Here is a 25,739-nt window from a genome sequence, read left to right as displayed (position 1 = left end):
GGCTGGCCATTTTGCGCTTCTGGGCAGTCAACGGGCCGAGCGGTGGCGGCTGGGTCGGCGGAGGCGGTGAGTCGCGGTGGGCTGTAGAAGGAGGGGAGGGCCGCGGTGCCGGCTGGCCCCAGGCCGTTTTTATCCTCTCCCTTCCCCGATTTCGGAGGATCTGTCTCACGACGGGTGCTTCCAGTGCCTGGCAACGCCATTCTTTGAGCGGGGGGAAGGGCAGGCACCGCGCCTGCGTAGTGGAGGCGCGGCCTGCTGCTGCTGCTGCGAGGGGCCTTGGTTATTCCCGCCTCATGGGGTCACGTGAGGAGGACGGGCGCAGGCGCAGTGCAGCGCGGCCGGTCCCCGCGGGGGTGGTTCGGAGGTGGTTGGGGGGGCCCACCGGGGGCGGCCTCCACCCTCTCTGCCCCTCGGCGACCCTGCGGCCTGGCCCGCCAACCCGCGGCCTTGGAGCGGGGAGGCCGGTTCGCGGGAGGGCGCGGTGGGGGAGGAGGAAGCGAAGGCCTCCGCGTCGGTGGGAGTTGGCGGAGGCCGCGCCCGGGCCTCGGCGGCCCTCCGGAAGCTCGTCGCCCCGTCGATTTCTCCGCTGCCAGCCCCCGCGACCCCTCGCTCACCCTCTTCGAGGTGGTCCGCCCTTCTCGTCGCATTCGGGGGCGGGGGGTGGGGAGCCGACGCTTCTGGATTCTCCCCCTTGACGTTGTCATCGAGTCAGCGTTGGCCCGGGGCCCGGGGAAAGTGGATGTCATTTCTCTCCTTCCCCTTTTTTCCCCCTTCCCCCTCGCAGGTTACCTTCTCCCGACTTTGGTCAAACACCGTCGCTCTAGAAGCTTAAGCGATTTCAGTGGGCTTCCCGCTGAATGGTTCAGAGGTGGGCAGTGTTGCTTTCTCGCGAGTTTTTGGGTTCTCCCCGGGTTGTGTTCACGGCTCCGTAATTTCTGAGATTTCCCGGGCGACCGACCCTCGTTTATATCCGATTTGAAGAAATGACGGTCGCTCCCGATTTTTGTTCACCGGCTTTTAGTAGTCTCTGATTCGGTTGTCCGTCTGTAATAATGATGGTGGTGTCTGTTAAGCGCTTACTATGTACAAAGCACTGTTCTGAGTGCTGGGGGGATACAAGGTGATCAGGTTGTCCCACGTGTGGCTCATGGTTTTAATCCCCATTTTACAGATGAGGTAACTGAGGCACAGAGAAGCTAAGTGACTGGCCCAAAGTCACACGGCTGGCAAGCGGCGGAGCGGGATTCGAACCCGTGACCTCGGACTCCCAAGCCCGGGCTCTTTCCACTGAGCTGTACATACCAGCGGTGGCTTATATCTTCATAAGGACCTGTTATAAAAGCATTTGGCCATCAGGGTGTGAGCCGGGCCCCCATCTCCTACTTTTATCGCACATTCCCTGAGGGTGCAGTTCGGTGTCATGCACTCGGTAAATGCCTTCCGTGACGAGAAGCTCCAGCGATGTCTCTCTCTCAAAGCAGGGCAGGATGGCCTCTAGGCGAATCACACGGGAGACGTTTGATGCTGTAGTACAAGAAAAAGTTAAAAGGTACCGCATGGATCACAACGATGCTATGGAAGACACTGTCCATCAGTTTAAGTCTCAAGGTAATTTAGGTTAGGCTCTTTATTGAATTTTAAATGGAAACTTGATTGAAGTAAGTTAATTTGCCCTCTTAAGTGATTTGGGAATCTCTTGCGTGTTCGCATATAGGCCTCTGGGATCTGTGTGTGTGAGTGCTATGCTTATTTATAGTGGTAAACCACAACTGACAATTCTGTAAAAATAGGTTAGAATCCCACCATTGCCAAGGTCCCTTCGGGAGGCGATGAAATGGGTTGGTTTTTTTGGTTTTTTTTTTTTTTTTTTACAAGGTTCTATTTTGTAAGGTCTGTGAAAGTAACTCTTGCAAATGTATCCTGAATTTATCCCAAATCGGAATTGAGACTTTCAGATACACACCCCGATTCTAACTGAAACGGTTGGCGGTATTTGCATGCTTTTACTCAAGGGGGGAGCACGTGTTCTTTTAAAGCGATAAAGGCCCGCACCAGATTATTCATGAATAAGCCATCGGAGATGCGTAATGGCATTTTCTAGAGTGGAAGGCTCTTGTCCCAAGTTTTTAGGAGCCTCCTAAAACGTTCTCCTTTAATGTAGTTGACCTCTTTCTCCTTCCCCTTGCTTTTTAACAGCAAAATGTCCCTATCTTCCTTACATCATTCATCCCCTTTCCCTCTCTTTTTCCCTCCTTTCCTTTTTGCTAAATATGAATTTATTCCCTTCTTCCAGAAAATATGGCCTTGCTTTGAGTTAGTCGAAGCCAGAGTGCTTCGGGAAAAGTATTTTTCCAAATATGTACAGTCAGCATCCAGAAAAGGTTTCAGAATATGAATCACTCTTGGGAGAATTTTAGTTCATGAAAGACAGAGTACTCTACCTCGACCTGTTACCTGACACTGCGTTTGCTTTTTTTGTTTGTTGGTTTTTTTTGTTATCCTCGAGCGCCCGGTATCGGCAACAGTAGACTCGCAGTCCCTTTTATTCTCGGTATCTTTTCTGTTTTCTTTTAAATTTTTCACCCCAGGTCATTCGAGATCACTCCCAAGATCTAGAGCAGATCGGTATGAAGACAGTTTTCATGACGATGGGAGATACTCCCACGAAGGTTCCCTGCACCATACCCGTGGCAGTTGGAGAGACGACCCCAGGGATGATGAATTTCCGGGGCCTTCCTTCCGGTCCAGCAGCCCCCGGATGAGCGACGACAACTACTACCATGAAGACTTTGGCCGCCCCGCCTCCCGGGATCGGCATTTCTGCCGCCCCAGCTCTAGGGAGCGTGACTTTGGCCAGTTCGCCTCACGGGACTGGGACTTTGGTCACCGGGATTTTGGCCACCTTAGCTCTCGGGATCGTGACTTCGGCCGCCCCGATTCTCGGGATCGTGACTTTGGCCGCCCGAGTTCTCGGGAGCCTTCGTGGTCTCGGGAGGGTGACTTTGGCCCTTCTGAAATGTTGGGTGACTTCAGGTCCCCTGGGCTTTTAGAGGACGAGTACATAGACATGGAAAGTCAGGATTACGACCTGGAGTACTCAGTGGAGTCGGAATCTGAATTTCAGCAGCCGATGCACAGGGGAAGAGGAAGGGGAAGGGGAGGGATTAGAGTGCGAGGCCGAGGCCGAGGCCGGGGCGGCGTTGACCAGGGCAGAATTCTTCAGGGCAAGCAGATGACTAGAGGTGCCCTTCGAGCCAAAGTGATCAAAGGGGATGTCAGGAAAGTTACTAATGCCACCCTAAAGAAATGGAACACTAAAAAAGTACCCCCTCCGACTCCCCTTCGAGTTGTTCAGAAGTTTAAACTCCAGCGACCCCGGAAGCCGACGGTCCGGTCGACCGTGCGGCCCGACCTGAACCCCGGGGCCGTCCAGAGGAATCAGCCTAATCAGCATCCTATGAGGAAGGCGATCCCGAAACCGAATCAGAAGATGGCTCGGCCTCCCAGAAGAGAACTCAACTTCGATCAGGTGGACAAATCAGACATTTTTTCTACATTTGGAATGGAAATAATCAAGTGGGCAAGATTCCACACCATCAAGGATGACCTTGAATTTTCCCAGCTGTTTCAGACGCTCTTTGATCTGGAAACCGAAACCTGTGCTAAAATGCTGGCCTCGTTCAAGTGTTCGTTAAAACCGGAGCACAGAGATTTTTGTTTCTTTAGCATCAAGTGCTTGAAGCACTCGGCTCTGAAGACGCCCAAGGTCGATAATGAATTCTTAAATATGCTGTTGGATAAGGGGGCTGTAAAGACCAAGAATTGCTTCTTTGAAATCATCAAACCATTCGACAAGTACATGATGAAACTCCAAGATCGCCTTCTGAAAAGTGTAACTCCTCTGCTTATGGCCTGCAACGCCTATGAGTTGAGCATCAAGACAAAGGGTTTTAGTAATCCCGCAGAAATGGCCGGTGCTCTCGAGACCACCAATTCCCTGTGCCGTAAGTCGCTGGCGCTTTTGGGCCAGACCTTCTCCTTAGCTTCCAATTTCCGTCAAGAGAAAATATTAGAAGCGGTTGGACTCCAGGAAATGGCTCCGGTTCCAACAGCCTTCCCAAATTTTGACGATTCGACTTTGTTTGGAAGAGAGTACATCGAGAATTTAAAAGCCTGGCTGGAGAAAAGCGGCTATCCGATCCAGATGAAGAAAGTGGAAACCGAGCCTCAGGAAGAGGCTAAGAAACCCGTTCCTCCTGCAAAACCTAAAGCTAAGGCAGAGGTGCCAAGTGATGGTAAGTTAAGAAGAGCTAGAAGCGTGCCGGTAGTATGTATGTTCTTTTCACATATAGCTCTCCTTGTTGACATTTTGTCGGAATGAGGTTCATCGTCGGTGGGTAGAGGGTTGGTTTTTTGTTTTCTTTTTTCCTCCTCGACTTCTTAGGCTTCTAAAAAATCAAAATCGTGAGGTTTTCATTTTCAAAATTTCAAATTCAAAATTTCATACAATTGAAATTGAAACCTATCTGAGCTCAGGGCTGCCCCGGCTCTGAATTCACCAGGAAATCAATAATCCTGTGGTTTGGAACAACCGGAGTCACTGTCCTGAGAACTGAACTGGCCGAAGACCTGGAGACCAAAGCCTCAGACCGGCAGGGCAAACTGGCCAAAGTCACGATCCTGAGATGATGATGATGATGATGATGATGATGATGTTGTTGTTGATGTAGATGAGAGGAATCTGAGAGCTGGGTGGGAGTGGTGGGGGTGGTGTTTAAGGAGTGGAATCTCCTTTTCTGTCCACCAGCCTCTTTCCTATCCGACTCCGAGGGCCTCAGAGTGTTGTCCTGGTTGTCCGGTCTGGTCCTGCGTGGGCTATGTAGTCATTCTACAAAGGTATCAGAGCTACTGCTGCTACTGCTGCTGCTGTTGCAGCAGCAGCATCAGTGACCCCCTTCTCCCCACAGCTCCGTGTAACCTTTTCCAGGTCTTGGCTAAACGCGAGATCCTGATGACCCGGCTCACTCAGGTCCCGAGAAGTCTTTGAATTCTGGTGGTGATCCTGTTCCGGGTTGAGGAAGATTCTCATTCCTCCTTCCCATCGATCGTCTTAACCCCCTGCGCCTCCCCCGTTCCCCTTCCCCCCACCCCTTGCAACTCGCTCTCCAGCCTCATAAGGATGGTCGAGCGCAGTTTCCACCCTCCGAGAGCTCTCTTGGGCTCGTTTAGCCTCCCCGGTCGCTTAACGAAAAATGGAACCTGTGTTTCGTTACCCTTTTTTTTAAAGGTATTACCTCGGTACCGGTTCAGATGTGGTTGGTAAGTGTCCAAAAAAAAAAAGCCTGTTTGACGACTGTCCTCTGTAAACTCCTCTTACCCTGCAGTTTTGTAACTATTTCTCCCTTAATGATTATGCTTTGGCTGTGTCTGCACAGGGCAAGTGCTTTTTGAAGAGAATTGTCTCCTCTTGGAGCAGGAGGAGAGCACAGTAGAGAGCACTACACGGGCCAGAAGCTGGGCCTTGTGTGAGTTGGGCCTGCTCCGACCCAGCTCCCTTTGGACCCACCTCTCCAGGCCTGGCCCAGGACCCGTTCTAGCCCCGAGCGAAAGCCAAACAGGACCGGAAGTTGGTTTGGGCTCATTTTCAGCAGCTGCTACTGCATGTGTGTGGTTGTCTTCAGGGGTGCTGAGAAATGTAGCTCCAGCAGCCAGGAGCATCTCTTCTCCCCCACCCCACCCCCAATTGGATCTCAACATGGAAGCCGATAGGCCATGCCCATTAGCTTGAGGCAAGCTAGGCTGGGCCTGCTGTCTGAATTTGCTTGAACCAAACTCTGTAGGGATGTGCCCCCCGCAGCCTGGGTACAATAGGCCTGGCCCACATAAGATTCTCTAGCAAAAGGGCTGCCAGCATTTCTGGGCAACACCAATTGTTTGCCCCCAGGGGGTAGGCCAGACCGCCCTCAAGCCGCCAGCTTCCTCCAGCTGCGGCTCCTACCTTGCCCTGCAGCCAACTTGGAGCCAGGGAGGAGCTGTCGCACTTGTATGCTTTCTTTCCTCCACCACCTCACACTCCCTCCTCATCACTGTTGTCCGGCCTGCAACTCGCGGTAAGTCTGCCTTGAACCCAAATAGTGGCCCACCCCTTAATTGGGTGGACTTCTGGGCTAGTTTGAAGGTAAGCAGGAGGATGCCCTGTCACAACAAAAATACTCTGTGTCAGCATAACACTGAAGCTGGTTATTTTTCAGCCCTATCTCGTTGACTATCTGAGGGTTGTGTATCATTAGTGCCGTTGGGCGACGTGAATATTACGTGATCTTTTTCTTTTTTTTCTTTAAATTTGCGATTAGATTTATGTATTTAACTGGACTATTTCCAGGGTTTGGCCCTGTTGATCAGTGTAGAAATACCAAGCCCCGCATCAAGTTCATTGTAAATGCCAGTTTCAAGATTGAGGATATATCCTATTCTGATTAGTTGCACGTGGATTTCTGCGGAGTCCCCGATTGAGCGATGACACCCTGGTTTGACGCCCTAACCGTTCCATTCACTCTAATAACTGGACCAACCATTCTATTTATTATTTGTTACAGTCCCGCAGCGGGCAGATCGAAAAGTTGTAGAGATAATTGAAAAATTAGTGAAGACTATAAATGAGGGTACCCTAACTCCAAAAGAGAGAGCTGCTCAAAAGAAGAATCCTGATTTTTGGTAGGTATTTAGGCAATAAAACTCAATAGTGTCAAGTTTTACAGTAACACACAGTAACACTGGAACATGAAGTATTTGATCACGACCACTGTGACCCCAGGTGTCCGATCTGGTTGTCTTGCGTCTCCCCTTGCGCTTTTCATACGGTGATGGTCACATAGTAAGCACGTAATAAATACCGTAATCATTACTGTTAAGATGTGGGAGCGGGTCTCTGGAGATCTTCTGGAAAGTTCTTCAGGGTTTTTCGTTTTCCGGGTTGTCTCTCTAATGCTGCAGTGGGTTCACTTTTCTAGAATTGAACTATCTGCCCCTAGGAGATTAATTAATTCTTCCAAAGTACCAATTAATACACGGCTTCCTTCCTGTGCACTAAATAGTACTTGAACGAGTACTGTGGGAATATTAATCTTAAATGAACAAGCATTTTACTCCTGGGAAAGTTGGGCTTTTTTTTTTTATTACTGTTATTGCTGCTGCTGCTGCTGTTGTCGGTCCTGCAGTTTGTCAATTATAGGTAATGTGAACTCCATTTTGTTCTGCACAACTGTGGGTGTCTGGAATTTCTGATAATTTAAGGAAAGCTGTTTGTATATCTAAAGCAAGTTTTCGCTGGCAAACAGTCCTTCCCAAAGTAAAAAAAATAATAGGAACAGTTGTCGTGGGGATCTGTAACAAGGGATTTCTGTATTTATAGGGTCTGTAATATGGAATTCCTCTATGTTATGAAACCCTGTAATAATAGCCACGGTGTGGACCCTGTCAGGTGAAGGATATGAGTGAGTTACAGATGTGAATTCTCAACAGGAACGTATATGACAGTAGATAGGAACTGTGAAGAATAAGGGAGTTGTAGTGCCCTGCATGAGCCAGATTTTCCCATCTAGCTTGTCGCACCCAGTCCAGTCTGAACCCAGGTCAGATCGGAGCTGGAAGGGGGCCATTGCCTCATATCTGAGGTGGGGGGAGGGCTTGTTTCATGCATGCACCCCGAACATATGCAGTAGTGCCTCAGCTGCCATATTGCATTTCCCCTCCCCACCCTCCCCCTTTAACCAAAGGGGGATGTGGGGAGCACCGAGGAGTGCCTTAGTCTGGCCCAAACCCCACTTGGGTTTTGGGTTGCCCAGTCCCCAGAAATGGGACCTTCAGGCTTCATCGAAGCTCATACGGTGCTGTCTGAGGTTCTGTATGAAATGCAAGGGGAAAATCCAGAGCGTTTCCAGTTAGGCAGAGAGGGAAAGATCAGATCAGCTCGGGGATGTGAGCCTGGAGCAATCTGCAGAGCTCCCAGAACAAGTGACTTTATCAGCAATCTCTTCGAGGGTTGGGTTACGCCGTCTCTATAGCTTTGAGGAACGAGGGGCCAGCAGGGACCGCCTGGGTTAGCTCAGAGTTAAAAGCGCAAAGGAACCTGGGCTCTCTGACCGCAGGACAGTCGGTTGCAAATTTGAGGGTTTCGACTGAGACGCTGATCCAGGAACGCGGACAGATGAGGCCAGGGGTGTCACCGCCATTTTCAGGAGGTCACATCAGCCAGAGCTCTGATCCAGGGTCCAGTGGAGGTTTGATCCTGGGAAATGAGATGATCCTATTGATAAAGCAGTCTTGGGGAAAGGTGACAAGCCCAACCCCCAAGAGTGGGGCACGGTCCTAAATTCCTGGGTTCTGCCGGCCTTTCCTTCTTGGCTAGCTCCCCTGACTCTGCTCTGGGAATAACAGCAACTCATCCATTCTATATTTATGGAGGTGGGGGAGCATGCGTCCGTATGCCTAATATTCCTTCAGTGAATGCGCCTCACTTGGGCCCAATCACTGCCAGGTGGGCACCAACTGAATTGTTTAACGTTGCCCTCCAACCATTGAAGAGCACTTTGCCAAAGCAGATTGCCAAAGCAGAGTTAGGTCGAGGTTTAGGAGGTCCTAGTCTGGGAAATGGGGCTCTATGTTAGTGCACTCTAATTTCTACCCTTGCCTACGTAGGTTCTTGTCTGAGGAGGATAGTCTGGAGTATAAATATTACAAACTAAAGCTAGCAGACATGCAGCGGGTGAAGGAGACCCCAAAAGGAGGGGATCACAAGCCCACTCCCGAAGAATGTGCAGTCAGAGCCATGGTGTATGCCCGGAAAGTCAAAAACCTGAAGAAGAGGTTGATTCCGAGAAAGAGGCTCGGGCTTCACGCGAACCATGGAATTGGAGGCTGGAGGATGAGGAAATCAACAGTAGGGACCCAGACCCTGCTCTCGGCTGGCACTATGCTGAAACACCAGGGCAAGCATGCTCAAGGCTCGTTCCGGGCGGAGACCTCTAGGGCAGAGATAAACACTTCTGAGAAGTGCTCGGCCTCAAGTGCTTCCAGGTCTCACAGCAGCAAGGGCCCGGATGCCTCCGGTCCCTCAACAGCAGCAGCTGCAGAGGCAGTGGGCATTTCACGGCCCTCACAGTTTGACGATGGTAAGTGACGATTGGACATTGGCCCCTGAAAGTCACAGGTGTCTTGAGATGAACACCTGCCGTTATGCCTCTTCGGGATGCCTTGGTAGGAAGCTCAGGATTTCTGACCGATGTCTTGTCGCTTGCAGTGGATGGCAAAACGATGGAAACGGCCGAGAAGCTGGCAAAATTTGTTGCCCAGGTGGGACCGGAGATTGAGCAGTTTAGTATAGAGAACAGTGCCGACAACCCAGACCTGTGGTAAGTTATCACTCCTTCCCACGCGGTGCCTTTTTAAAACAAATTCAGACCGTCTGCGAAGTTGCGTCTTTCCCGTCGGTAAAGAGCAACTTGAACGTTTACATGCCTGACAGTGGGGAAGGCTTTTCTTTGGGGCATTTAAATTGAACAGAAATATTTAAAACACTTGAGCCACTGACGGGATTGTGTCCCGTGCTACAGACACTGGCTGTGTTTTGTCAGTTATTTTAACTCCAGCAGTTGCAGATCGCTCAATAATAATAATAATAATGTTGGTATTTGTCAAGCGCTTACTATGTGCCGAGCACTGTTCTAAGCGCTGGGGTAGACATAGGGGAATCAGGTTGTCCCACGTGGGGCTCACAGTCTTAATCCCCATTTTACAGATGAGGGAACTGAGGCACGGAGAAGTTAAGTGACTTGCCCACAGTCACACAGCCGACAAGTGGCAGAGCTGGGATTCGAACTCATGAGCCCTGACTCCAAAGCCCGTGCTCTTTCCACTGAGCCACGCTGCTTCTCCGAGATGCTGCTCAAGAGATGGAAGCCCTCCATCGTATTCACATTCAGTGATATAGTGGTGTGCAAGAGATGATACACCCCGTATTAGCTCTGTGCATGACCAATGTATAACCTAATTCTTAGCCAGTTGATTTTGCTCGGCCTACGGTCCCTTTCGACTGTAAGCTCCTTTGGTCGGGTCTACCAACTCTATTGTGTTGTCCCCTTCTGAGCGCTTAGCGCAGTGTTCTCCGCCTTGTAAGCACTCAGTAGATACCATTGACTGGTTAGGAAAACTATGGCTCCGTGCCCTGCGCTTACTGATGACGATGACGTGGACTCTTGACGGGGGGATGTCCGTAGCTTTGGTATATATTAACAGCATCTGATACTGCAGTAGACTGAGAATACTGGGCATGGTGCACAGAGTGTAAAGAAACACGATGGAACCCTCAAAGAGCTTCCATTTTATGGGCGTGCGTAGTAGATACACAAGAAGGCATTTGTCATTCCATTTTCTTTCCATGTTTTTCTAGTTTTGCTTTTTTTAAAATTAAAAAAAAAAAGGGATTTAAGTCCTTACTGTGTGTCAAACACTGTTCTAAGCGCTGGGATAGGTATGAGTTTATCAGGTTGGACACAGTCCCTGTCCCGTTTGGGGCTCACAGGCTAAGGAGGAGGAAGAACCAAGGCACAGAGAAGTGAAGCGATTTGCCCATCACACAACAAGCAGTTGGCGGGGTCAGGATCCTCTGACTCCCAGGCCCGTGCACTTTCCAGTAGGCCGTGCTGGTTTTTGGGGGGGAAGTGGAGATAGCGGGCAGAGGGAAAAGCTAACAAGGGGTTTTGTCTGCTTGCCTTCATCTCTACAACTTACTCTCATTACGCACCATGATCATCAACACTATTAGAGTGCAGAGCACCGTCCTATGATCTATTCCAGCAGATCATAAATGTAAGACAGGAGAAGATACCCAGAGGTCATCTAGTCCACCAGGCGGTCAATCAGTGGTATTTATTAAGCGCTTACTGTGTGCAGAGCGCTGGACTAAGCGCTTGGAGAAAGCACAGTACGACAGAATTGGTAGACACGATCCCTGCCCACGGGGGTCTCCTAGTCTAGAGGGGGAGAAAGTAAAATAAATTATAGGGGAAATGTCAGCATAAGGATATGTACATAAGTGGTGTGGGGCTGAGGATGGAGGGAATATCAAGTGCTTAAGATCCAAGTGCATACGCAGAGGGGAGGATGGGTAGGGGGAAGGAGGGCCTAGTCAGGGAAGGCTTCCTGGAGGAGATATGATTTCAGGAGGACTTCGAAGGTTGGGGGAAGTGGTGGTCTTTCGGAGATGAAAGGGGAAGGAATTCCAAGCCACAGGGAGGACACGTGCAGGGGCTCAGCAGCGGGATAGATGAGACTGAGGTACAGAGTCGGGTTGGGGTTTGGAGGAGCGAAGTGTGCGGGCCGGGGTAATAGGACATCAGCGAGGTAAGGTAGGAAAGGGTGAGCTGATTGAGTGCCTTTAAACCAATAGTAAGGAGTTTGTTTAGAGGGTGGGCAACAGTTGGAGATTACCATTCCAGACAGATTTCAACTACCGTAAAAATTGGTCTCCAAGACGTCCTGTAGCAGACTAACCACCTTTCATTTTTATGCACCAATCAGGTTTCTACATGACCAGAAAAGTTCTGCTTTTAAGTTCTACCGAATGAAAGTGTATGAGCTATGTCCATCCATCAGTTTCACACCCACTCCAGTAACGGCAAAAGTTGGAGATGGCACGAAATCTGATCGGAATTCAGACCAGGAAGAGGAGGCGGAAGAGGAGGACGAACTAGAGTTTGAGGAGGATCCCTCCCAACAAGAGGCTGAGATCGAGGAAATGGAGTTGGGGCCGGAGGAGGAGGAGGAAGATGACGAAGAGGATGAAGAGGCCCCATCTCAGGAGGTGTCTTCCAAAACTGAAGATATTGCAAATGCATCTCAGTCGGAAGGGTTCACCTCAGAGGACGCCCAGAACGCCCTGTCCCAGCCTTCTTCCACGAGTTCCCATTTCCCCCGAAAGAGAATTAGCAGCAAGTCCCTAAAAGTTGGCATGATCCCGGCACCCAAGAGGGTGTGCCTCATAGAGGAGCCTAAAGGTAATTGACACGGTCTTGAATCCATCCCTATTTCTCTGGAAACTGCTGATACTTTTCTAAGAATAAAACGACAATATGTGTTCACATGGCCCTGTGTCCGTCCATGGAGCCTTGCCGTTAGTCTTTTTAAGCTAATCCTCGCTAAATTGACCACTTTTCGTAGGGTCCTCCGTTTCCTGACAAAACTGGGCAGAGCAAAGTGAATTAGTAGCCGGAGCTGGTATTTTTGAATTCTGTTAAGTGTCGATCTGCAGAAACTCCCAGGCCAGGTGAAATAGTGGAGTGAAAACCGACAGTGCCTAGGCTTGCGATACCAAGAATACTCTGGCGAATAGGCATAGGCAATCCCCGTTAGGTAGGCCACAGGGGGGCGCACCTGCTTCTGGCTCAGATCCCAGGGATTTCTGCCTTTCCTACGGCTTTGAGGTGTGTTGGCCTAGTGTTAGCTACTTTGTGCTTCTGCTCGGGGGCCTGGGATGCCATCTGTCGGGGATCCATTAATAGTGGCCCTGGAAGCAGACCACAGGACAACCGGGGGAAGCTGGAAGTTGCCACTTTAAGAGGCAGTAAGCACCCCCTTTCCTTTTCCCGAAATCCCACAAGTAGGGGGGGAAAAACCTTGCCAGAGCATGGTGTAGAGTTTGTGAGTCACGTTTGTCGTTTACTCGTATAAATTAAATGGCAGAAAGTTGATTGTCCCCTGGTTAATTTTTTGTTCGGTAGTTCATGAGCCTGTGAGAATTGCTTACGATAGGCCACGGGGTCGTCCAGTTCCCAAGAAGAAGGTAAGTCCTACTTTTTTGAACTTCTCAACAAGGTCCTTCTGCTCAAACACTTGTGAAATTGACTGTTTTCAGGTGTCTGCGTGAAGACTTCTGTTCAAGAAGCGCGTCGACCGTTAGTAGATCAGTTGCCCCCATCCCTGTAAAGAGCATTCATTTTTAAGACCTCTAGGGACCAGCTAGGCTGTATCAGTATATTCAGGTAGTGGTGGGGATAGACTTGGGATGATTCTTCACCTATCAGTTCATCAGTGACATTTATCGGACGCTTACCGTGTGCAGAGAACTCTACTAAGCACTTGGGAAAGTACAATACAACGATCTCTCCGGTGACCTCAACCTCACGTCCTGCCTCGGGCTTGGAACGCCCTCCCTCTTCATAGCTGACAGACGATCAATCTCCCCACCTTCAAAGCACATCTCCTCCAGGAGGCCTTCCCCGATAAGCCCTCATTTCCTTTTCTCCCACTCCCTTCTGTGTTGCCTTTGTACCCTTTATTCCCCCCGTCTCTGAGCCCCACAGCACTTACATATCTATAATCTTTTTATATTAATGTCTGTATCTCCCTCTAGACTGTAAGCTGCTTGTGGGCAGGGAGTGTGTCAACCAACTCTGTTATATTGTGTTCTCCCGAGCGCTTAGTGCAGTGCTCTGCACACAGTAAACATTCGATAGATACGACTGACTGATTGCAACAGAGTTGCATTCCCCCGTTTAGGCTGTGAGCCTGTCATTGGGCAGGGATTGTCTCTGTTGCCGAAGTGTACATTCCAAGCGCTTAATACAGTGCTCTGCACATAGCAAGCGCTCAATAAATACTATTGAATGAATGAACAGAGTTGGTAAATGTGATAGCTGCCCACAAGGAACCAACAGCCTCAGTCGTCCATGGTATTTATTGAGCGCCTTCTATGTGCAGAACACTGTATTAAGTGCTTGGGAAGGTACATTACAACAGAATTACCAGACGCATTCCCTGCCTATAACGAGCTTAAAATCTAGAGGGGAAGACAGACATTAATGTAAATAAATCATTTAGAATATATAATTTCAAAATACATAAGTGCTGCGGGGTGGGGTGTGAACATCAAATGCCCAAAGGTTACAGATCCAAGTGCATCTTCCCCTATCTAGTTTATTTGAATATCTTGTTTCCAGGGGGAGACACATTCAGATAAATTACAGGTAGGGGAAATAGAGAATAATGACGTGAGGATCTTCACGGCAAGATAAACCACTCAATTCCTATAGCATCTTCTCCCTGGGGAGGGAGGGCAGAGGAGAGAGATGGGGAGAAGGAAGGGAAAGGGTGGAGGTGGGGAGAAATCTTTGAAAGCTGCCTTGCTGCTCATCCCAGGGTTATCTGAAAGCAGACTAATACTAATTGTGATTAAACCCTGCAAGGGTAAGGCAGTAGATGTATAAGGAAGGGAGAAGGTGAGCCCAGGAAACTGCAAAGTTATTTTTCCCTTTGTGGCTTCTTTCCTTTAAGAAGGGTTTGCCACCCATCTGCTTTCTATGGTATTTTCCCTGAGAGACCATTTGGCAGAGTATTTGGGTACTTGAGAGCAGCGTAAACCTGTTATTCAATCGTATTTATTGAGCGCTTACTGTGTGCCGAGCACTGTACTAAGTAAGCGCTTGGAAAGTACACTTGGGTAACAGCGACGATCCCTGCCGTCTCCTTTAACTTGCCATGTAACTTGGGTGCTACTTTGAAACAAATATACCCAAGCATCCCAAGATGTAACAGCATCTGGGTTTTCTAGGAAGAAAATATGCATGTGGTGTCTTGCAATTTAGAATGTTCTACTATGTTTTGTGTTTTGTTTTGTTTTTCTCCTTAGCAGAAACCAAAGGATACAGAGTTTGCTCAGCAGAGACTGACAAGCTTGAATGTGGGTTTCCAGATGCTCCGGAAGATGGGCTGGAAAGAGGGTTATGGTCTCGGTTCAAGAGGGAAAGGAATCAAAGAGCCTGTAAAATTGTATGTAATGGTAACAAACTTCAGAAGTACAGTAAAATGAGATCAAAATGGCAGGTGTTATGGGATCAAACTTAAATCCCAGAATGGGTTACTTCCTCCTAGGACTGATGGAGTTCAAGAACTGAATTTTGTTGACTTTTTTTGAAGGAGAGTGTGGTCTGGCCCTTGCCTGACTTTTCGAGCGAGGCATGGTTTTCCATTGTGTTCCTAGTTCCTGCCCTCTGCTGAGGGGGGGTTAAAATGCTCTCCGACACTCCCTCCCTGAGTCCTAGGTTGTGGGAAAACCTGTAGGTGGTTTTTGTAAGAGTGAGGAAGCCTTAGAGTAGGGGAGAAAAAAGAACAGTTTATCTCTTGTTTCTTGGGTGTTTTGAGAAAGCGGGGTCTATTTGCTTAAAGCTTTGAAAATCAGCTATTCCTCCACCTTAGCAGGATCTGAGATCAGGATTCCGAGTTTCAAAGTTGTAGATTTCTTTGAAAAAGCAACCAACAAAATTAAGGGGAAAATGTTTTGACTGTTCAGGCTCCAAACGTAGAGCATGTGACTACTCACCTTCCTGAGCTTAGCGATTTTAATACCATAGAGACTGTCGTAATAAATACTGGCACATCTCTGTGGGTGAATCCTAGCACCCTTTTCCTACTTCTCAAGGTTCATGGTCCCAGAAAGCAGGGAGGCCAAAGCATTATTAAATAAACCCTTGGCATACTACTTTAAAACACCCCTTAGTTCCAGCAGATATTTAGTTTACAGCAAAGTGTAGAATCTGTCAGGTAACACTCCCCAGCATGTCTACAGCATAAACAGAAGGCGATTCCCGTATGTATTGTAAAAGCAGGTAAGTGTTCCTACACCAAGGTATGTGCTTTTTTGTTTCTCTTTTGAAGACGTCCAAAAAAAATGCAGATAAGTTCTCCTACTTGTAATTCTAGCATGCATACTTCTTGGTTGCCTGTAAACATTTGAAAGTACTATATTTGGTGGTTTTAATTGTGTTCTGCATTTAGGCAAATAACTTTCAAGCACCAAACTCCTGTACTAACTGTCAGTTTTACTCCCTAGGGGAACTACCTCTTCAGGGGAGGGCTTGGGTGTTGAAGGGCAAGCAAATAAAGAAGATACATTTGATGTCTTCCGTCAAAGAATGATACAAATGTACAGGCAAAAACGAGCAAGTAAATAGGTATGTGCCTGGCCAAATTCATTTCCTGATTTGCTGCCTTCATTACAATTTGCAAAGCGATTTAAGTTGATGAGAAATAGATATGTTTCCAAAGATACTTGAAAAAAGTGTTTTATAGAAAGCAAGAGATGTTCAGAATGCAGATTTTGTTCAACCTCTTCCTTTCTAGGTTTAACACAAGAAGTGAAGTGCGTGCTAGAAAAATCTAGATATGTACCAAAGCTGCTGCTTGACAGGGCTTCCTATGAATTTTAGCTTAATAACCCTGGCAGTGTGAAAAGAGTTTTGTTTTGTCAAAGCGAACGTGAATGTTGACGTACCCACCAAGCTATACCAAGATTAAGTAATAGCCTTATTTCTAATGTCCAAGCTAACAACTCTGATGCCAACTTACATGGAAAAAACAAGGAGTTTTGGCTCTCCGAAATCCCTTTTGTATCTTTGTTTTGCTAAAATTTTATCTCACAGATGAAGAAAGCTTACTAAGTATCATGGACAGGAAGAAAGACATTTCATTCATTGGCCAGGAGAAGATTGTGGTTCTAAAAGTATTTAAGTGAAAACACAGAAAAAAAGAAATGAAAAGGGAGACCACACCTAACCAGTCTGCATCTATTCCTGAGAATGAAATATTTCTCCAATTCCCCATTTTTCTTTTCTGAGTTTCAGTAGTGCTGATTTTTTCCCCCCCACCCCGGCTTCGGCTTTGCAGTTCTTTTTTCCGATGACTGTTTTTTTCAAGGATTTATGGACCTCCCTGAGTTTGGGCAAAACAGTTCTCTCTTCACCAAACAGATCTCAAGTGTTGATTAAAGAAATAAGCCCTAAGGCAGTCACTGTAGAAATCTGTGACAGACCTGCATTCCCAACAGGCCAAACGGTTGTGTGGGGGACTGGCGTAGAGAATGAGCATACATGAGAGAAGCAGTCTCCATCTCTGGTGCCAAGATTTTCCTTTTTTTAAAAAAAAAAAGTTTTTACAGCATGATTTTGGCTGGTACTTTAAACCGTCAAAGAACCACAAGTGACTTTTCCGACTCTTTCAGAGTTTTCTTTTTCACTCTGGGGAAACATAAAAGTGAACAAGGTCTACTTTATGTTGTCCTACAAGAAGTTAGTGCTGTGCTTTTTAAAACATCATTGGAATTCAAATGCTGAAGACACTGTCAGGTTTCTCATTCCAAACAGCACTTAAAAATGAATTTATTTCTGGTCTGATTGAACATTGCTTTCTAGAAGATTTCTGTTAGTGAGCGTCTGCCTTGCTGACAGAAAACAGGTCAGAAATGTTTTGTGGACTTCATTCTTTAATTGCCTTGCTGGACTTAAGTAGAAGATGAAAGTCTCGAAGTGTAAGTCCAAGGATCAATACAAAATGTTTTGGTCCATTTAGAGCCTTATTTGAAGTTCTTCAGAAGAAATGGAATCTGAAAAGTGTTTTATTTCCCCTTTTGGATTTTGTATCCTGCACTGTGTCTTACAGACTTATTAAACTTCAGCGGCAGTGTGTTAGATCCATGGTCAATGGGGACAGTCAATTAGTTTGACCTTTCTCCAGTTTGTATGGCCTTTCAGAATTCACAAGCAGATTTTAAATCCTACAAGTTATTTTTGGGTTAAAAAATAAGTTTTTCTCTATAGCCTGCACATTTTCTCCCCTCTATGATATGTTTTTGATATATTAATCATGACATCATTTTTGGGGGGTGTTAACCAGAGGCAAAGGACTACTTCGTTATAGTCGTCTTCCAAGGGCCAAAAAAAAAAGTCTACAGTGGAATTTCAAGCACATCTCTGTTCTTACTCCGAGGAATCTGATTGCAGTCTTATTTCATCTAGCACCATGCTTCTTGTAACTACATGCCACATTCAAATGGTACAGGAAGTGAAATCTTTTACCGCAGAGCATCAGTGTCCAAAATTTCTAAATAAGTGTTAATATGCAAGACAACTTGGGATCCTCTGATTCAGCTGTCTTTCTGACTTGACTGTAAGGTCAGAGGACATAATGTAATCAGTTCTCCTTGAAAAATGACGGAGTAGAAAGAAATGCTTTCACTTTTGTTTTTTAAAGAGCGATTGCTTTTCTAAAGCAAAGAATTTACTCAGGTTGTGAATACCAGGTTCCTCTTATTTGCATTGACTGAATACGGTTCCCGCAAAGCCATGTTTGTGGGCCATGCACGTCCTTCCCCGTTGTTGTTGTCTTGAAACAGCAAGAGGCCAAAGTACACTATAAATGGTTGCAAAAAGTATTCAGCTGTGCTGGTACGGGCATCTTTTTCTGCCAACTGGCAAATGCGTCTGCACACACGAATACTGAGAAGTTGGAAGTGTCGAGGCTGGGAGTGCAGATTTTTAAAGCTAAAGTTCACCTGGTAATCCTGACCTTTTTCTTTGGCTTGGTTTGAAGATGCTTCAGAGAGATTTTTTTTTTTTTTACCCCAATCTTACTCAGAATTGTATAAAAACCATAAACCGCACAATTGTGTCACACAAGGGTTGCCCCCTCTCCCTCCACCCCTCCCCGCCCCCGCCCCCAAATCAACTGTATGATATTACAGCTGCAGCAGCGCATTGGCTTTTGTCAGAAGGGCTACCTGAAAGTGCATTCCCTGCACTTTTTCCCGCTCGATCCTTAGGCCATTGTGTTGGATAAAAAAAAAAAAACATAAATGGTCTTTTGCACTAGGAGTTGATCAATCATGGTCAGTTGAGAGTACAGCTCTATGGAATCATTGCTGGTAGCCACAGCGCTATTTCTAATCCCCACTAATATGGGTGTAAATCTTTCTTTGGAGCTCAGGAACTAAATGACCATTATTACTATTTGCAGCTGTTTGGTTTAGCCGCACGTTTCCAGTTCACCTCTTCTTTCCCATTTACGTTTTGGAAGCACGTTCATTCTTTTGGCTACATAAAGTGCAGTCTGCAAATAAAAAATAACACAGTTCAAAGTGTTGTTTCACATGAGTTGGGGCATTTCCACTTTCTCAGCCACCTGGTCCCTAATCGTCATTCTAGGGTGTTTGGGTTTGAGCTGAGAACCATTTTGGTGTACTTTAGCTAAAAACCTACTTACGTAGGCTGGAGAAATTGTAAATATTCAGGCGATGTTCCCTACTGATTTCAGCTCATTTTAAAGCAATTTACTGAAGTATAATGCAGTCTTGACAATAAATGTGAACTGTGGTTCTTGGGGGAATCATCACCTGTGCCCTGTATAATTGTAGTATGGTCAATCTTTCTTGTACCAAACTTGGATTTGGAACAAGATATCAGCAGAGCAGCCCTGGTGCTAAGATTCTAGAGTTGCTCTCAAGTGGGTTTCCACATACCACTTTAATCTTGTTTTACTAATGATGACCGTACTCTCCTTTGCAAGAGGAGTTTCTCCCTTATTTGACCTGCTTTTGCAGGTTGTTCTTAGTGGAAAAAAAAAAACAAGCAAAAAACATTATTGTGCAAATACATTGCCTTGTTGAAGTCACTAGTTTCTTTTCTGTCATTTTAGTTTCCAGGGTCTCTTCCATGAAGACTACAAGCATCAGTGAAAATTTTAACTTACTTCAGTGGTGTGATTACTGTCTCTTGGTTTGTTCTAATCATCGGTAATCTTGTAGAAAATTTTGACGTTTATGTTCCATGTAAATTGGCAGTGCTAAACTAATGATAGAAGATACTTATGTTGTCACATAATGGAAATTTCTTTTTTAGTAGACGTATTAAGTTGTGAAAGTTGTTAACCTTTTAGTATCTACAATAAATGAAGAGGAAAAAATGATTCCTTATGCTTTCTATGATGTATTTGTAAATGGGCCCAATTAGGGGGAAGTTATAACGCATTTTTTGATGCTGGTAAATGCAATTTGGGTTACCCTCCCAAATTAAACGGCACAGGTTTTTGGAGGGAGAATCTTATTCCTTGCTGTTGTCTTGCCTTTGTTTGCCAATTGTTTCCCAGCTTTTTGATTTTTTTTCCTTTTCCCTTATTTTCCTTAATTACTCCACTGGCTTCATAGTGACTGTTTCTAAGAAAGCATAAAGGGTCTCTTTATTTCTTTTTTGTGGTGCTAATCCCTCCAAATGGGTCATATCGAAAGTGGAAAAAACCCCGAGACATTGCTTCCTTGATTTTATTGGTGCCGAAGGAAAGTAACTAATGACCTAGAAGCTTTGTTTTGTGCCCATTGAGGGGAAACTTTGCCACATTCTATTGATTCATCTTCAGTACAGAGCTAGTGAAAGAGTATGTCTTTCAATGTTTAGAGATTCGAGAGCCTCCGACCAAGTTTTCCGAGGTAACAGAATGAGACCCCCCGTAACACAAAGTAACTCAAACCCCCAAAAGGATGGAATCTTTTTGTGAACATCTAGATTTCCATCTCAATATCACAAGAAACTTGATCATCTCTTGAGAGGAAGCTCTGTCTGGTCCTCGCCTGAAGAGAAAATCTTCCAAAATCCTGGAGGAAAATAGGGCTCTTTATGAGTTGAGAACCTCCTGGAGACGAGGCAAAAAAAAAAAAAAAATCTATTCCACCGAAGCCTATGTCTGTACAGAATGCTACCTTTAAAAAAACCGAACTCTTTTAACTTCAATAGATTATGTGAAGTGTTTATCACTGACCGAGTAATAAGAACAACTGTTGTGCTTTTTTGCTTTCTGTTTTGAATGACTGTTTTAAACAAATTTGCAGCCGCACTGTCATGGCCAGGTTCATGTTAATAGGTAGGAAAATTAGCTCTCAATGTTAAAAGGAAAGAGGTTCCAGCTACTGAATGCTAATATGGAAACAATAGCAAAAATGAATGAAAGACAATGAAATCTGTGTGGTACTTTAACTGCATGTCTGAAATGTAGGAGAAAAATCCTTTTAAACAGCTGGGTATTGTGTGCATGCATCATTTGAAAGGAAGGGCTGGAAATAACAGACTTGTTAAGCAGGAAGTTCTGATTTTTGATTAAACAGCTGGGTATTGTGTGCATTCATCATTTGAAGGAAGGGTTGGGAATAAGAGGTTTGTTAATCAGGAAGCCCTGATTTTCAACTATTATAAAATGGCTTTCCCTGCTACTCTTTGGTACTATTTAGGTTGCTGAGCCTCTGTTAAAATCTGAATACACCAGAGGCAAATAAAAATTCATTTTTTTCCCTTCAGCGTGTTAATACATTTAAAATTCATCTTATGGTGGAAGCCATAAACCCAACATAGCCCATGTTTTCTTTCATTGTCACCCGGATTTTGCACATCCCTTTTCACGTTTTACACACTTCGTATCTGTTTTGTGGAGGCAGAAGTGGGGCAAATGGGGCGATGGTTCCGTAAACCAAGGAGGACCCCACTCTAGGAAAAGCTATCCTAGATTACTTAATTTTCAACAAAAATTTGATCTCCATGGCTTCTGGACCCCCTCAGACTCCACTCAGCTGAGTAAAAAAATCCATTTCTCGTAGAAACACCCTTTACAGAAAAGTGGGGTGTTCGCTGACTCTCTGGCCAAAGACCACAGTCAAACTACTTTTAGAGAATGGATCAAGAGCTCCTGATGGATCAGACTTCAAAAAGCTTGCTCTTTGTAAACCAGTTTTATTTGTACTGCTGAACAGCTATCCCTTGATAGCAACTTTATCTCTACCAGAGCGTCCAGGTCTTCTCCATTTAGTGCTTTGGAGGAAGCATGCAAGGGAGGAAGTGAGGACAGCTGTAAGAATTCTGCTGGGGTGAAAGGAGGTTTCCGTCAGTTAAATGTGTTAGTGTGGCAGCCTTATCTTTCAGAAACTGCTTCACTGACTAGTCTTGGAATCATCTCCTTCCCCCACGTCCCCACCCCCCCCCCAAAGATGCTTTTTATTAGAAATGCAAAGCTTTTGTACCTGACAGCTGCACTGTATGCAGTCGACTGGCTGAGAAATTCTTAGGAGAGAAAAAAAAAAAAGATACCCTGAACTTTAAAAATCGATACTTATCAAAGGAAACGGAAAAGATAGGCCAGGGTTTGGGAGATACGGGATCATCATCATCTTTACTGTGAAGCTAAAGTCCAAATGGAGCAGCATTACTTATGATTCTCTTGCTTAAAAGCAACATCTAGTAGTGCTTACTGGTATGTTCACGTACAGAGGTGCTGGTTACTATATGGTTCAAAGCCTAAAAGCAAGCTATCCCTAATGAAAATATTTTAGCCTGATTAAGCCCGGCAGTCTCGATAGAGAAGCCAAGGACCGACTAAACAGACCCGCTCTCATTCCTCAAACATCCCTGCAGATCAGGGTTGAATAACTTCAAGGAGATTGTGAGAGAGAAGGGTCAAATGAATTTCTGTTGCACATTTAACAATTAAATTCACTTTAGAAAAGAATTTCTTTGCTCAAGCCTGAAGGCCTCTGGCTTCCTGAATGAAATGAAAAGGTCTAAGAAAGCCCAAACAATACAGCATCGGAAGATGCATTGAAATGCTTCGGCCTGAAGGATGCCATCCGAAGGAGCCTGATGCACAGCTTCAGGTCCTTGATGAAGAGGGGCCTGCTTCCCAGCCTTTCAAGAATGTGGGACAGTCTGAAGTTCCAGCCCTTGTCACTTGTGGCAAGACCCAGGGCAACAGGCAGCCTTTCAGGTAAACCTAGTGTTGTATTAATTAGTTTTCAAGGACAGTAGTAAAAACTTCAGAATAATGGCTTAAAAGCTCCTCAATGGAAACATTCTTCCTGATCGGCATTTGCTCCAAGCACACTCGGTCCCACCACTTCTTGATCAATGGTTTCTTAAAGTTAGCTGAGCCGTTTTGAAAGCCTTGCTAATTTGGTGGCCTTTTATTAATGGATGGTCTCCTGTATTTTTGTTTTTCTGTTTGGGGGAGGGGTGAGACAAGAAGGAGAAAGGGCATTTGGTGTGTGGGAAGGGGGAGGGGAGCGAAAGGGGCAGCATTCTCTCTTTCCACAAGTTGAAAAATGAATGTTTTCTAGCTTGATTCTCTTCCACTTCTCTCCATTCCTAGTGGATTCCGTTTTACGCCCACGTCTTCAAACAGTGCCTCTTGCAAAAAGCTACACTAGCTGCTTTTTCCTTGCGGTCATCTCATTAAATTAGGACATTTCATCTGCCTTCTAAATTTGTGAATTTTAATATCGTCTCTCATTTCTCAGGATTTCTTAATTCCCTCCCCCCCAAACTCCTTTCTTGATGCATAATGTTTTACTGGATTGAAGAACCCATTCCTTAGGGTATGAAGGTAAGCCCAGTGCTAGCAGGAATTTCTCAGGCGATCACTTAAAAACCAAGCAAACAAAAATCTATATATCTATATATCGGTCACAACGACCAACCGGCTAAAACGTGTCCCGATTACAAAACTGGGACATTCTGGCTCCTTGATATTTGGTTCAGAGCTTTTTCCTTCTGCTTCTCTTTCAAGGACTGGTTGGGGTTCTAACCAGGGCTTACTGTGATTTCTAACTGTCTTTGCCTGGTTCTTCTCCCTGCCGTGTAGTGCTTCCACTGATTTGGTCTCTACCCATCTGACCCGATTCCACCCTTTCTTTCCCCGCTTGATTCCATGCATTCTTAACATTCCAGTTGGGAAACTTGGCTCTCCCTACTTGGGCGCATCTGCAACGCCCACTAGTCGTTGGGGGGTTTGGGTTGGGTTTTGGTTTGTTTTTTTTTTTTTAAAAAATTATTATTGTTGTTTTTCTGGCAGAACCAGGCACACAGCATGTTGGTGCCTCGGTAGGTCTCTTCCCCTTTCCCACCTGCCACTTCCAGACTTCTCTCATCCACATCCTCTTTCTCCTCCCCCAAACTTGGCTTCACGAAGCTCTCGCTCTTGCGAAGCAACTCAGGAGCGAAAGCTGAGAACTGAGGGGGAGGAGGAGGAAGCAGGAAGAGGCCTGGGGCGGGGGGGCTGCAGGCGGCCCGCACTCCCCTTCATAACTGCTTTCAAGCCCCGTGGGTCACCGGCCTCTGATAGCTAATTGGGGAGGGGGCGGGCGGTCACGTGGTCGGAGGGCAAGGGTTAGGCGAACGTGTGTGTCGTTCCCCCCCCCACACCTAACCGCCTCCGACTCCCCGTAGTTCGTGCCCCCCTCCCCCCTCCCCCCAAGAGGGGTGGTAGGTTCCAGGCTTATCTCTTCTGGCTTGGGTTACTCCAAGTGGACAAGGTGTGGGGGTTCAAGGCCTGCCTTCCTTACCCTTTCCCTCTCCTCCCCCCCCCGGAGACTAACCTACCGCCCTTCCCAAAAGGTGGGTAGGCCCCCTCCCCTACAAGGCCCGAGGAACAGGTTTGGGGTAGAATAGTCACAGTTTTCCACAGCCTGAGAGAATGGAGGGAACCATTTTAGTTAAGGCCTAATGTGTGGCTGTTGGGGGGGCGTTCCTGACAGAAACCAGGAGAGCTTGTGCTCCGGTTACTTATTACCTCAAAATCTGGTTTGGTTTCAAAATAGTAATCCCCCCCCCCCCCCTAAAAAATGTCAGTTTGAAGGGGTTTGGCCGGGGCGGAGGGTCTAGGTAATCTACTGTGTCTCTGGGCTCTGAAATAATCAAGTTAAGACTCCAGTTAAACATCTGTTCAGGTTTGGGGTGGGGGAGGGCTGGGTTGGGTTTTTTTTTTAAGTGTTTGCTAAAGAGGTGTTCGCTAAAAGGAAGTGTAAAACGCTCTTGTTCAGCCTTCATCCTTGAAGATGCTTTAGAGCCAGAAAGAATCATAATTTTATATGGTTTGGCAGTTTTAAAGCAGTGCACTGTGCGTTGATCTTCCTCTTCCCAGAACACACAGACTTTAACTCCCTGCAAATGATAGCAAGCACGCCCTACGAAATTAGCTGTTTTACCATGCATCTGGCCTGGTAAAAGAGAAAATACATCTAGCCGTGACCAGTATCCCTGTAATTGTAGTTGACCCCGGGCCAGTTTTTCTTTTGCTAAATTTCTAACGTGACTGCAGGGCAAATTCATTAGTGATTCAAATGTTTGTGGTCTGTGCGGAAAAGGCGGTATGGAGCCTGTTGCCATTGATTCTTTGCTTTTGGTTAGGTACCGTACGTGGAATTTGGCCCTCCCCTAGCCTTCCGCCCAGTAGATTCATATGTGCTCCATGAATTTATTTTTAAATTTTCCCCCTTTCCCAAAGTGCCAGAGCCAAAATGTGGGCCAAATCTAAAAAAGAGAGCTGAGATAAAACTCACGATTCCTAAGAAATCCCATGTAAAAGCAGCTACATTTTGTGCCAGAAGAACAGTTTTCTCTGATCAAAAACGAGTCACATGTGCTGTGCAGCTGTCTGATGAGAATTAGGCCAGACAACTGCTGAGTGAAATACGGTTTCTGTTTTCGAGAGAAATGGTTTCTAGTGGCCCAGATTATGCCTTTGTCATAAAATTTATGGTAACGAAACTATTGTTTAAACTGCTTTCAATTTTAGGGCATATCGAAGGAGATTGCTGGAAAAAAAAATACTTTCAAAAGAAGCAAGAGTTAAACAAGTTACAGAAATAGTTAGAATGGTCAAATGTCTGCTCTGACAAGAAATTTAGCATTTAAAACTAAAACCGGGGAGGTTTTATTGCAGCCGAACATCCGAAAATGAACAATTCCACTGCTGTCCTTTTCCTTGGTTTTGTTTGTGGATTAATACAACAGATGGAAGCATCCCTCCACGACTACATACCGAGAAAAACTGTAAAGTATTCAAGTAAGTGTCTCTCTCAGAAAACCCGATTTCATTCTGCGTTA

General features: G+C 46.1%; 2 protein-coding genes across 9 annotated transcripts in view; both read left to right on the top strand.

The window, feature by feature from the left end:
• Positions 1-4: 4 nt before the first annotated feature.
• SUGP2 (SURP and G-patch domain containing 2) lies at positions 5-25,569 on the top strand. Of its 6 annotated transcripts, none has more exons than XM_007670835.4 (12): positions 5-66; positions 785-868; positions 1,482-1,608; positions 2,589-4,295; positions 6,597-6,714; positions 8,698-9,170; positions 9,299-9,410; positions 11,578-12,053; positions 12,777-12,838; positions 14,684-14,823; positions 15,884-16,004; positions 19,519-19,788. In XM_007670835.4, the coding sequence occupies exons 3-11, from the start codon at positions 1,488-1,490 to the stop codon at positions 16,002-16,004; spliced, it is 3,330 nt and encodes a 1,109-aa protein (XP_007669025.1). In that variant the 5' UTR covers positions 5-66; positions 785-868; positions 1,482-1,487; the 3' UTR covers positions 19,519-19,788. The 6 variants fall into 6 exon arrangements, with proteins under 6 accessions (XP_007669025.1, XP_007669027.1, XP_028906332.1 ...); XM_029050499.2 differs by lacking the exons at positions 5-66; positions 19,519-19,788 and adding exons at positions 493-624; positions 25,429-25,569; XM_029050500.2 differs by lacking the exon at positions 5-66 and adding an exon at positions 494-624 and having other exon boundaries at positions 14,687-14,823.
• Positions 21,242-25,739, top strand: part of LOC100078567 (semaphorin-4E-like) — a 34,729-nt gene continuing 30,231 nt past the window's right edge. For all 3 annotated transcript variants that reach the window (XM_029050502.2, XM_029050501.2, XM_007670848.4), the window contains exons 1-2: positions 21,242-22,623; positions 25,576-25,698. In XM_029050502.2, the coding sequence (XP_028906335.1) occupies positions 22,500-22,623; positions 25,576-25,698 (247 nt within the window). In that variant the 5' untranslated portion in view covers positions 21,242-22,499. The remainder of the gene's footprint in view (positions 22,624-25,575; positions 25,699-25,739) is intronic.

Source organism: Ornithorhynchus anatinus, chromosome X1 (assembly GCF_004115215.2).
Source record: "Ornithorhynchus anatinus isolate Pmale09 chromosome X1, mOrnAna1.pri.v4, whole genome shotgun sequence".
NCBI classification, from domain to species: Eukaryota; Metazoa; Chordata; class Mammalia; order Monotremata; family Ornithorhynchidae; genus Ornithorhynchus; species Ornithorhynchus anatinus.
The sequence above is the reverse complement of the archived record's forward strand: the minus strand, read 5'-3'. Positions and strand labels throughout refer to the sequence as shown.